This window comes from Nicotiana sylvestris, chromosome 8 (assembly GCF_000393655.2).
Source record: "Nicotiana sylvestris chromosome 8, ASM39365v2, whole genome shotgun sequence".
Classification (NCBI taxonomy): Eukaryota; Viridiplantae; Streptophyta; class Magnoliopsida; order Solanales; family Solanaceae; genus Nicotiana; species Nicotiana sylvestris.
The window spans coordinates 107458906-107470963 of NC_091064.1; the positions used below are offsets into that span (position 1 = coordinate 107458906).

General features: G+C 46.1%; 1 protein-coding gene across 1 annotated transcript; it reads right to left on the reverse strand.

The window, feature by feature from the left end:
- Window positions 1-9237: 9237 nt before the first annotated feature.
- LOC138875486 (uncharacterized) lies at window positions 9238-11778 on the reverse strand. The gene is made up of 4 exons (XM_070154318.1): window positions 11403-11778; window positions 11178-11196; window positions 10918-11002; window positions 9238-9420 (listed from the first exon to the last, which is right to left on the reverse strand). Exons 1-4 carry the CDS (start codon window positions 11776-11778, stop codon window positions 9238-9240), a joined length of 663 nt encoding a protein of 220 aa, XP_070010419.1.
- Between the last annotated feature and the right edge of the window lie 280 nt (window positions 11779-12058).

Genomic DNA, 12058 nt, shown 5'->3' on the forward strand with positions numbered 1-12058 from the left:
ATCGATACGGAGACGTCTGTACTTATTTTCGAGAGACTACAGAACTGTTAGAAAATTCCCCTTCTTTCATTCCTTATTGTGCGATAATGATTTAGCTCAAAGTATATGACTTATGTTCCTCTGCATCCACTCGTGTATGATAATATGCTCTTAGTGTCTGCGATGCGCCAGTGGTTCGTGATGCTACAAGCGGGCTACGAAAGAGTTAGGGATGCTCAGGCATTGTCTTAATGTGCTATCCAGGATGAAGATACAAAGGTATTGAGAGACTATTAAACTATTCAAATGGAGGCGCAGCAGTTTCTGACATCTGGTTGATAAGTGCGAGCTTGTGAAGGTTTAATAGGTTTACTAGTCGTTACAATTATGGCAAGGTTGCAAGATGGATGTTGATTGAGGATGGCTGGTGGTATTGGGGTACCTTGTGATTGGTGTTGTGCGAGCTGTGAAGATTAGCTCCGTGAATCATTAGACATCATTTTCGATGGCTTCGCACCAAGTGGAGGAGTCCATCAGCATAATTCATGTTGCAGAGTCAGATTTATATCAGTTTTAGCCTGAAGGATGTGTATGTGTAGTATTGGTAGGTTTCTGAATTAGGGGTATGACAGGGTCTGATATCTCTCACGAGATGATGTTGGGGCTTACAGTATTTCTACGTCAATAATGGAACTACATTTCAGCATCAAGGGGAGTCGGAGGAAAACCTTTAGATTCATAGAATGTCTATTCAGTGTAGGTGTCGTGGTTGCGGCCGGATGGGGTACCTAAGAGGAAATGCAGTGGGTTATAAGCTTCTAGGCTACGTGGTTCATGTTAGGATCACCTGTATTTGGGAATTTAATTGGGATTTTTTCATATCGACTATCCGAATAAATGGGTCAGCTCCGTTGTGTTGGGTCAGCATAGCGATGAAGTAATTGGTCCTTTGAATAGGAATTCTCTACTAGCATTTGTGGTAGCACTCTTGGATTGGACAGTTTGTGTGATTCGGTTGAGTTAGTGAGTCGCAGTTCTGATGGCTTATATGCGAGCGAGCGGATCTCAGAGGGTTCTCGATGGTTTAGAAATTGCTTGAGTTGGCTGTCTACTATGAGCGTAAGGAATATGTGGTACATTGCAGTTTTCTCCTTGATGAATATTTGGAATTAACAGAGTGTGGCATTGTTGGCTATCATATGTGAAGAGTGTGCACTTTTGGAAAGGACCTTGAGTTGTGATTTGCGGGAGTGTGAGTAGTAGCATGGTGGTTATGGGGTTTTAAGGCTTTCGAGGTTCATGTTTTGTTACGCGGCTAGAAACTCTATATGAGTCCTTTAGCAGAATGATAGGGTGTAAGTGATATATCAGCCATTTGATTGGCGTAGTGGAGTTTGAGTATGGAAATTTTGGTATTCCTAAGGTTTTGGGGCTAGATGCCCTCATATGTGAACTATTTCCTGTTTGCAGATTGTGGAGAAACGTTGAAGATGAGATAGTTAATAACTTTTATGATTGATAAGTCGTTGTGGATTTTTGAAAAGGATAATTACCTATTTGGAGGCAATCAGGATTTTGTTATGGGCTATTTGGAGGATCAGTGAGAATATATATGTCGTGTCGGATCAAATTTATATACCTCGGTGAGATTGTCATTTTGGTTATGTGATCAGACTGAAGGGATATTATTTTTTCCCCTAGCCCATATATGTGCTACTCTTTTATATTGTGTTTAGGTGGTGAGGTTGTATAATTATATCCCATGCATGTTCTAACTCTGTTCAGGCCTTATGGCAAGGCGAGCAAGATTGCCCCGTGATGTTGATTTGCTCATTGCACCTTATATGTGCTTGCTTCTCTAATATTTTATTACTTCTATTTATTGTTCCCATAGTTGTACTTGTGCACTCTACTGTGCCTGATATCAATATTTATGTGATTAGTGGACCCGAGCATTTTTGCTTGATGAGTATTTAGGAACGGGCTGCGCTCCGCAGCGAATGTTATGTAGGATACCCTTTCTTTGTGTTTATTTGGTGTTGTGTTTTTCCTTTGTGGGATGATTTGATGAAGAACTACACTTTTGTTATTATACGTGTTGTATTCGTTAGATAAGTCTTATACTCTGCTTTTCTTTACTTGTGCTGCATAATTGCGTTATTGTTGGTTTGGTGTACGAATTGTGTAATTTGAGAATCTGTGTGGTTCCGCGATGAGCTGTTAGTTGTGCTGCTTGTATTGGCTGAGGTGAGGTTCTTAGACCTGAGATTAGTACTATGGTATCGGGGGTGAGGAGTGTTTGGAAGTATGAGGGTGTTTCTGTTAAGATTTGGGTGATGGACCTTGGCTGGCGAGAGAGCTTCTTGACTTGTTGTATTCATGAGCAGCGATGTGGAGATCCAGTGCAAGGTTATATTCTATGTGAAATGTATTGCCGACATCCAGGATGTTGTTTGATCAGCTATAGTGGTCAGATGTTATTGCTTCGTGCGTTTAAGTTGTGTGGAGCAGCGTGTGATTGTATTCTGGATTGGAATTTGGCTTGATTCAGTTGTTAAGGCTCGTGCAGTGTGACGACGTGGAATTCGGATCCGATGATGAATTTCAGATGTTGAGGTTTGGGTTCTGTCCTAAGGTTATGGGCTAGGGAGGGGATGAGATCTTCAGTTAAGTTGCATCGTCAGTTCTACTTATGTTGGGTGATGGGGAATCACCCCTGGGTGTATGTGTGTGAGATCATTTAGTGGTTCGATAGCTTTGGAACGACTCTGGGCACATTCGAGGATGAACGTATGTTTAAGTGGAGGAGGATGTAACGAGCCAACCGGTCGTTTTGTGCAATTGCGCCCGGTTCGGTAGTTTAAGGTCTCGAGCAGCTTCTTAATATGTGTATCGAATTGCGTGCATGGTTGAATTCTATTTCCGAATGATTCAGAGTCAAATTGGAAGAATAAAACTAGTTTTGGAAGCTTAAACGGTGAGAATTTGACCGGAGTTGGACTTTTGAGTAAACGACCCCGGAATGGGTCGTGGGTGATCTCAATAGCTTCGTATGTTAATTTTGGACTTAGGTGTGCGTCCGAATTCGGATTTGGATATCCGTAGGGTAATTTGAGGCATTTCGGTGAAAGTTGGAAAAGTAGAAGTTTGGAAAATAGAGATGTTTGACCCATAGTTGACGTTTTTGATATCGGGGTGGAATGCAATTCCGAGATTTGGAACATCTCTGTTATGTCGTTTTGGACTTGTTAGGAAAATTTGGCATCATTCCGGGTTGATTTGATAGGTTTCAACATGAGTTTTTGAAGTTGGAATGTTAGAAAATTCCTAAGTTCGAGTCATGGTGTGATTCGTTGTGTCGGTGCTGTTTGATATGATTTGAGACCTCGAGCGAGTCCGTGTTAGGTTATGTGACTTGTTTGTATGTTTAGACGGGGTCCCGGGGGCCTCGAGTGTGTTCCGGGTGGGCTACGGGTAATTTTTCCCATTGTTTGGACTGTTGTATTCTGCTTCTGGTATTCCTTCTTCGCGATCGCAAATAGCTTTTCGCGTTCCCGATATGTTGTTGTTGGTCATCTCATTTTCCTTCATCGCGTTCGCATAGAACCTCCCATGATCGCAAAGGTCTGTTTCCTCTGCTTCGCATTCATATCTGTTCCCTCGTGTTCGCGTAGAAGAATTTAGGAGCTAGGGGTGGTTGGCTATTTTCTCTTCACGTTCCATCAATTACCCCGCATTCTTGTAAGCTCCTTCCCATTGTTCGTCACGTTCGTGTCCCTTTTCTCGCTATCACGAAGGGTATTACTCGACAACTTTTATTCTCTTCTCTGTGATCACGACTCAATCTCCGCGATCGCGATGCATAAATCCCTGGGAAGACAGAATATATCCCAAAATCGAGGGTTACATTATTTTCACCATAACTTGACTTGTGGAGCTTGGTTTTGAGTGATTCCTTGTAGGTTTTCCAAGAAAAACGATTGGGTAAGTTGTATGCGGTGAAATCAGGGGGATCTATTTCCCACCATTACGGTACATTCGGAAAGTCATGTCAGCATCTCGAGGCTCTGGGATAACTATTGAGCTGTCTCTCTTGAGAATCGTCCGCGACCCTGCAGAGACTCCGAGGTTAAGGAATCTGTCTGCGACCCAGTAAAGGTTACAAAGATGGGGGACTCCCGAGGCAAGTCGCTAGAGTCAATAAGCACTAGTACCATGCCTAGCCGTCCCATCCCCATATCTGTACATTCAATACACTTTGTACTATATGGTATTCCCTCTCCTATATAAGGGGAATCCATGCCACTTTATAAGGGACTGATGTTTCTCCATTTCTCCACAAGTGCAATGATCTCTCTCTCTCTCTCTCTCTCTTTGTTTTCTTTCTAACTTGTTCGTTCTCATTGGTCCGAGCTCGCCTCGATATCCATCGCTTTATTACTTGGTCTTCATCATATACCTTAGTAGTGGCCATAAAGAGCCTTGTTTAATTATATCTTCAACTGTTATCCCATCCCCGACTATCCCCGATAGCTCGAGCTCGACCCTGACGTCGACCCCAAGGTCCCTCTTCGACCAGACCTACATCCGGGCAGCAGGCCCTTCGGTTTGATTACTTTCTCGTTCTAGCTTGCATTTAATCGTTAAATTCCATATTATTAGCATCAACTGCTCTAACAACTAGCTTGGGAATCGATCACGTATCTTTAGAATCCCATTTACAAATTTAATTGTTGTTACTATTTTCACGGTAAACAGTTTGGCACCTACCGCGGGGCTAAAAATAATAATGATTATTTTCTTGCTAGTTTCATTGCACAAATGCACATTATCTTTCACACTTTTTCTTGTCCAAGATCCTTTGATTTCAGGTCAAAATGCCTGGCTCTATAGACGAAGTCGAGAACGACAACCTCGAGAATCATGGGGAAAATGGCGTGGTTGTCCTGGTCGCTGGAGCACCACTATAGAATCCAGATAACATGCCCGGACCGATTCTAGCGGACGCGGACTCACAGGACGCGCAGCAAGTCGATGAAACTTCTCACACCAACAGGAGCATACAACACATCGACCAACAGGAGGCTCAAAAAACCCCGGCCTGGGAAGAACACGAAGTTAGTCTTCATGTTATTTTTGAAATGTTGCAGGCACAGTAGCTGGCCATTGCTCAGTTGCAAAGCCATCCGAGAACTCCTAGCACATCAGCACCGGAGACAGCTCCCCCCGACGAGCAAGTAATCGAAAGACAATAACGGGTCAGTGGCTGACCCCGCCATAGTGAAGATGCTCGAGGACCTTACCAAAAGGATCGAGTTAGGTGAGAAGATGATTGCAGACAACGGTAAAAAGGTCGAGACCTACAACTTTAGGGTGGATCAAAACTCGGGAGCACCCCCGATCCTGAAAGGTTTGGATTCGAAGAAGTTCATACAGAGGCTGTTCCCTAAGGAAGCGGCCCCAAAGCCCATTCCTAAATAGTTCAGAATGCCAGAACTCCCTAAGTACGATGGTACCACCGACCCCAACGAACACGTTACTGCCTATAACTGCGCAGTAAAAGGTAACGATATAAAGAGTGATATTATTGAGTTTGTATTGCTGAAAAAATTCGGAGAAACACTTTCGAAAGGGGCCATGACGTGGTATCACAACTTGGCTCCCAATTTCATAGATTCATTCTCCATGTTGGCAGACTCCTTCGTAAAGGCACATGCTAGAGCCATCAAGGTAGTAACAAGGAAGTCTGACGTTTTCAAAATTAAGTAGAGAGAGAATGAGATGCTGTGGGAATTTGTGTCCCGCTTCCAGATGGAACTGATGGAGCTGCCACCAATCTCCGACGACTGGGCAGTGCAGGCCTTCACCCAAGGCCTGAATTAACGAAGTTCGGTGCCCTCGAAGCAGCTGAAGCAGAACCTGATCGAATATTCGGCCATGATCTGGTCAGACATCCACAACCGGTACCAGTCAAAGATTAAGGTCGAGGATGACCAGCTAGGAGCCCCTTCGGGCTCAGTGTACCCAAACAGACTCCTGATAAAAGAATCGAACCAAACAAAAAAAGATACCAAACGAACCTCGAAGACCGAAAGAATTCCCCAAGGCACAACTTACCTCGCGAAGATCGGAGGATAGATCGAGGACAGGACCCTCGAGGGTTCGTTAACAGAACCAGGTTCGATCGAAGCATAGCGCCAACAAACGCGCCCCGCTTATCGAAATACGACTTCAGCGTCGATGTGCCAGACATTGTGTTCGCCATTAGTAAGATCGGAGATGCCAAATGGCCCAGACCGTTACATTCGTATTCTTCCCACAGGAATTACAATTTGATTTGCGAGTTTCACAACTTGCACGGGCACCGAACGGAGGATTGCAGGCAACTCCAAGAGGAAGTGGCCCGATTGCTCGACAACGGGCACCTTCGGGAACTTCTCGGTGGCCGAACTAAAAATCAACCGCGAGAAGGAGAAATGGCAAAGGGAAACAAAGCAGATGAGCCTCAGCACATCGTCCACACGATCTTCTTACGATCGCCCTGAACGCATTCAAATAAAGGACCACTTAGTGACCGCCAAATAAGTGCCAAAACTCGAGAAGCTCCGTCGCTACCGAGGTATAAGCTCTCATCTCTCTTCCCATCCTCTACTTCACGGTTACCTTTATGCAGGACAGTAACCAAGGTAATCCGGATGATATCCCAGCTAGAAGATTCTGAGGCTTCAGAACATCCATTGCACTCTTTTCCTTTGATCGGATTTTTTGTCCCGAAACGGGTTTTCTACCTGCAGTGGTTTTTAATGAGGCAACATCGACACACTTCCCAAGAAGGATCTAGCAAGCATACGGGACTTTCATTACATTCGTCCCCATGCCAAAAAATGACAATCGAAGCCCCAATAGGGAATAGTACAACGGACCGAACGGTCCACGAAGCCGTGCCCGCGCGGGCCGATCTCGCAACAGCAAAACGACATGTATTTACAGCATATATCTATGCCAAGCAATAAAGAATATATTTCGTCATCTCATACTTCAGAAAGGGGAATCTCAAGTATGCCCCCGGCAGGGGCCTCTCCACCAAACGCGTCCCAAGAAACTCGGAGACTTAGCGTCAGCAATTCAACACTCGCACAACTCCAGGGTTGGAATTCCGGGCTCAAAAAGCCCCTACAAGGCAACTCCGAGCTCACAAAAAGAGGTCGTCACGCTTAAACAATTTTGATGACTCGGAGACTATCAATCATTGCCAATTGCCATGCGCTAGAAAACCTGAAACTGTAAGACCCCTAGAGGGCAGACTCGGCGTAACCAGATCTATTATACAAAAACTGTAAAACCTCAACAAGCATGACAAACTATAAGACCTCAACAAACATGACAAACTGTAAGACCTCAATAGGCATGAAAATTCCAAGGTTAAGGCTATACGTCGCATTTGTAAGAATCCCGAAAGGGCATATCCTCGGTGTAGACGCCTGAACTATCACTCAGAATAAAAAATGGCTACGGCCAAACACATATGACTATGGTCAAAATGGCTGATATAGCCAAACTAATGCGACTCCGGGACGGTCGACCGTCCCTAAACAAAAATCACAGGCCACTACTTCGAATATACTTCGGAAAGAACCGGTTAAAATAGGCTTCCCTCAACAAGCAAAAATGAGATTCAACCATGTCGGCTCCAAATTAAAAAGGCTTCGACCTACTCAGCCTCCGAGTTATGAACCTTCCGAGGTGCTTGAAACATCGCCGATAACGACTTGAAATCGAGGTTCTTCCAGAACCGACGACGGGTCAAGAAAAAATCTTTCAAAATACCTTAACGAGCTGAAAACAAAGCCTACAAAAAGCCCACGGGCAAAAATAGCATAAGAGCCATTGTCGCCAGCTAAGCAAGCCTCTAGGCCACATATTAAAAGGTCTATACGACCAAACAACGTAAGAGCCATTATCGCCATCTAAAAAATTAACAATTTGAGGATTAAAATGAGCTCGAATTGGGTTTCGTAACCCGATTCAAAGACCGGATCCAAAACAATTAACTATGCAAGCCTCCAGGCCACATATGGAAAGGTCTCAACGACCAAAACAGCATAAGAAGCACTATCGCTGGTCTGGAAATACTTAAAGGTCAATTAAAGTTTGAATCGCAACGTAACTCGGAGACTGGACCAGAAATAGTTAAACTGCAACATGCCTAAGGGTACGACATAAATGCCACTGTCAACTAGCCGAGTGAGCCTCCGGGCCACGGAGCTGTAAGGTATCTTCGACCCAAAACACAAAAGGCCATCGCCATCCGCCCATTTAGGTAAGAAAATAGTTAAGGGTCAATTAAAGCTCGAATTGCAACGCGACTCGGAGACTGGACCCGAAATATTTAAATTGCAATATGTCTAAGGGCACAACATAAATGCCACTATCAACTAGCCGAGTGAGTCTCCGGGACACGCACCTGTAAGGTAACTTCAACCCGAAATGCAAAAGGCCATCGCCATCCACACATGCAGGCAGGAAAGAACTTGAGTGTCAATTAAAGCTCGAATCGCAACGCGACTTGGAGACTGGACCCGAAATGGCTAAACTATAATATGCCTAAGGGCACAATATAAATGCCACCATCGCTAGCCTAGACAAACGAAAAACTCGAGGGTAAATTAAGCTCAAGTCGGGCCCCGATTCGGAGACTAAACCAGAAGATGATTAAAGCATGCAAGCCTAAGGGCAAATCCGGGATCAAATCGACCCAATTGAAACTCCAACGAGCAGAAATACAGAAGGTACAAGTTGCGGGGTTCCCACTCTTATTGCTACATATTGACGATGAAGCACAACCTCAGCTTGCATCGTATAATGAAAGCTATATATAAACAACAAAGAAGGAAGGAATGATCATTCCGCTTTTTTCTGGCAGTTATAGCCTGACGGTCTCCTCCCCATTGTCCTCAACATCGGACAGTAGGAACTTGGCATCGTACTCCTCTCCTCTGGCTAGCTCGATCTCCCCCGAGAGATCAAAGCCATTGGCGTGAATCTCCTCAACGATTTCCCCCCGGGATCTGCACCTCACGTACTTCTTGATATTGTTGGAACGATCGAGGGTCTTCTACAACTCGGCTTTAGCTGCTGCAACGCTCCTCGAATAAGCCGCCATTTTCTGTCCCGCCATGGTATTATTCGTCACAACCTCAGCCGAGACATTCAGCACCTCAATTTTCACCCTTGAAAGCTCGGATGAGAGTCTCACGATCATCTTGCCCGAGCAGAATCATTCGCACGGGCAGCCTGAATTTGCGCCTCGAGAGCGGAAGCCCCGGCCTGAGCCCTCTCTTTGGCCTCAGAACGGGCATTCATATGCGCCTGTATCTCATTGAATTCACGTTTGGCTTTTCCAACCTCTACCCAGAGTTGTTCTAGCTCATCTGCCTTATCCTTCAATTGAAACAACAACACGTCAAGATGGTGAGACAAAAAGGGAATACAAGCCAGTGCGAAATGCAGGATACCTGTTTCTCCAAGAGGGCCTCCCGGGACCGACCATAGTCCACCTCACGCCGTAAAGAGACGAGCTCGCTTTCCTTTTCCACACAAAGAAGCCTGAGGGATTTCAACCTATCTCAAGCATCTCGCAACGGGGCCTCACAACAAAGCAATTCGGCTTTGAGCTTGTCAAAAGCCTGAGAAAGATAGCCAGGTAAACAAAAATAAAAGAGAGGAGCGCAGGGCCAGAACATCCTTACAGCGGCCGAAACTCACCATAAGGCCAAAGCGCTGAGCCTTGCTAAATGCCGAAGCAATGTCCGATGATGCACCAACCCCGAAAGATTGTCGGTCAGCTAAATCGCTTCCCTTTAATCGCTGCGAAGAAGGCGCCTCACCACAGGCCTTCTCGCACTAGGGGCATCTTTCCTTTTTCCGGTGTTCCTTGACCACGGGGCCAGCAACTCTCCTCCTCCCTTGGGGGACTCGACCTCGCTTCGAAAAGACTCCCAGCACCTGCAGCAAATAAATCATATGAGCCAGAAAGAAGGAAACCTCCCCTTTGGGGGGGGGGAGGGGGAAGGGGGGACAAGACGCCCGACACCTATCGTGATGCTTCGCCTCCCATATCCCTTTTGATAGATCTCGCCATCGGCGCCTATCGTAGGTCGAGCAAGTTGCTAGCTTATGAGACCATTCGGCTATATCAGGGATCTCGCCGGGAAACCAATGAGTTGCTATAAACAAAGAACAGAAATATACCATTACGAGGCCAACCCCATGCTGAGTTAAAAGACAGTTCAAACGAAGCACTTACGTGTGAGGTTCCATCTCTCAGGGAATGGAAAAAATTCTATGGGGATAACATTGGTCGTCCGGACTCGAACGAACCGATTCATCCATCCACGGTCCTCATCCTCCTCGCCGTCGATCATAGGAGCTCGGGTGGATCTACGCTGAAGAGCAATTAGGCCCCGATAGCGCAATGGCCGATAAAACCTCACGAGGTGGCTGAGGGTAAATTCTATCCCGTCCTTTTCAACAATATATCTCATCGACTGCACTATTCTCCCAAGAAAGGGATGAACCTACGCCAACGTTAGTTGGTATCTCCTGCAAAAATCAAGAACGACCCGGTCCGGGGAATCCAGTGCAAGAACGTGAATATACACACTCAAGAACCCCAACATATGTCATGATACTCTCCTCGGGGGAAGGTGCTGGCAAAATCATGCCTCCCACCCCATCAACATTCTTTCTTGATCATCTCGAGGTTTTCCTCCCTCACCGATGAAATAATCCTCGACACATGCTCTCGATGGCTGGAATATTGGGAGATCTCCCTGGTGTGACAAACTTCTTTGAGGTAGGGCGATCTGAATCTCGCTTCCCCGATATCGGGGGCGAGCAGCTGGTAACAACCAAGGGCGGAGCATAGTAGGGACTCACCTCCATTCGAGGATCAGTCGTCGAAGCGGCGGTCATGATTACAGCAGAATAAGGGGAAGAAGATGAGGATCCAGGCAAATACTTTCTGAAATAAGGGAACGGAAGGACTCATACAAAGTGCTAGGCTCTGCAGAGGAAATAAGCTTATCAAAAAGTGCAAAATCTCCGCTTGAAGGGCGGATGAGCAAATATATAGAGGCTAAGCAACAACTGCTCGTTTTCCCAAAGGGGCCAATTAATTCTGGTCGCGTTAACATTACCTTCTCCTTGGGGAGTGCACTGGCAGAATCATTCCAGGCTCACACATAATTCATAAAACCGAAGGACCTCGGGAGATCCCCAACGTCATAAATATGGGATCGGGAGGAACTATCGATTCTACCTCGGGATGTGGCTAGTCTTGGGGGCCCCGGTCTATCCCATGAAGAGGCCCTTAAGGGCCGGTGCCGGAACACAAAAACAAAGAAGCAAGGAGAAGGGCTGACAGGATAAAAGCTCATTTTGTACATTGGCAAAGAGAGAAAACGTCTTTGCACTATTTGTTTCCCGGAGGGGGGACATGAGCGCCAGTCTTCCTTCCACCGCACAAGCCTCCTCCAGATCAGCAGATAGCTCGAAGCCTCTGGCCTCGAGTTCTTCCAGGGACTCCCTCTTCGCCTTTGCTTTGGCATACTCGATAGCTCGAGTTAGTCTTTGCTGAGCTGCCATGGACATGTCGCGAACCATTGTATGTGCCATGGTCGCATCCTTTTTATAAGTGGCAGCATCTCGTTCGGCCTCAGACTTAGCTGTGGCCAAAGTAACAATCTCCCTGCGAGCGTCCGTGAGAAGATACTGGGATGTCAGCAATTCCCCGGCCATGGTCTCGTTTCACTCGTTCAGCCCAGAGACCTCTGCTTTCAACTGACTAATCTGCAAGTTACTCTGCTCGACCTAGAAGAAACGCAAGTCGACGAATATATGAATACAAAACATGTGTGGATACGGGGTAAAAGGGCGGGCATGAGCGAGGCAGAGTACCTGAGCAACAACAACGGCCTTCTCCTGGAGCGTCGCCTCCAAAGCGGTCCGAAGTTCGCCCAACTCTTTCTCTCTCTAGGCATAACGAGTCTCCAAGTCCTGCAGCTTTGAAGCAACGTTA

Coding starts and splice junctions, on each gene's coding strand:
- LOC138875486 (XM_070154318.1), bottom strand. CDS start 11,778: ATGGCCGGGGAATTGCTGACATCCCAGTATCTTCTCACGGACGCTCGC. Junction 9,421..10,917: donor CGACTGATCCTCGAATGGAG/GTGAGTCCCTAC, acceptor TTTCAATTGAAG/GATAAGGCAGATGAGCTAGA.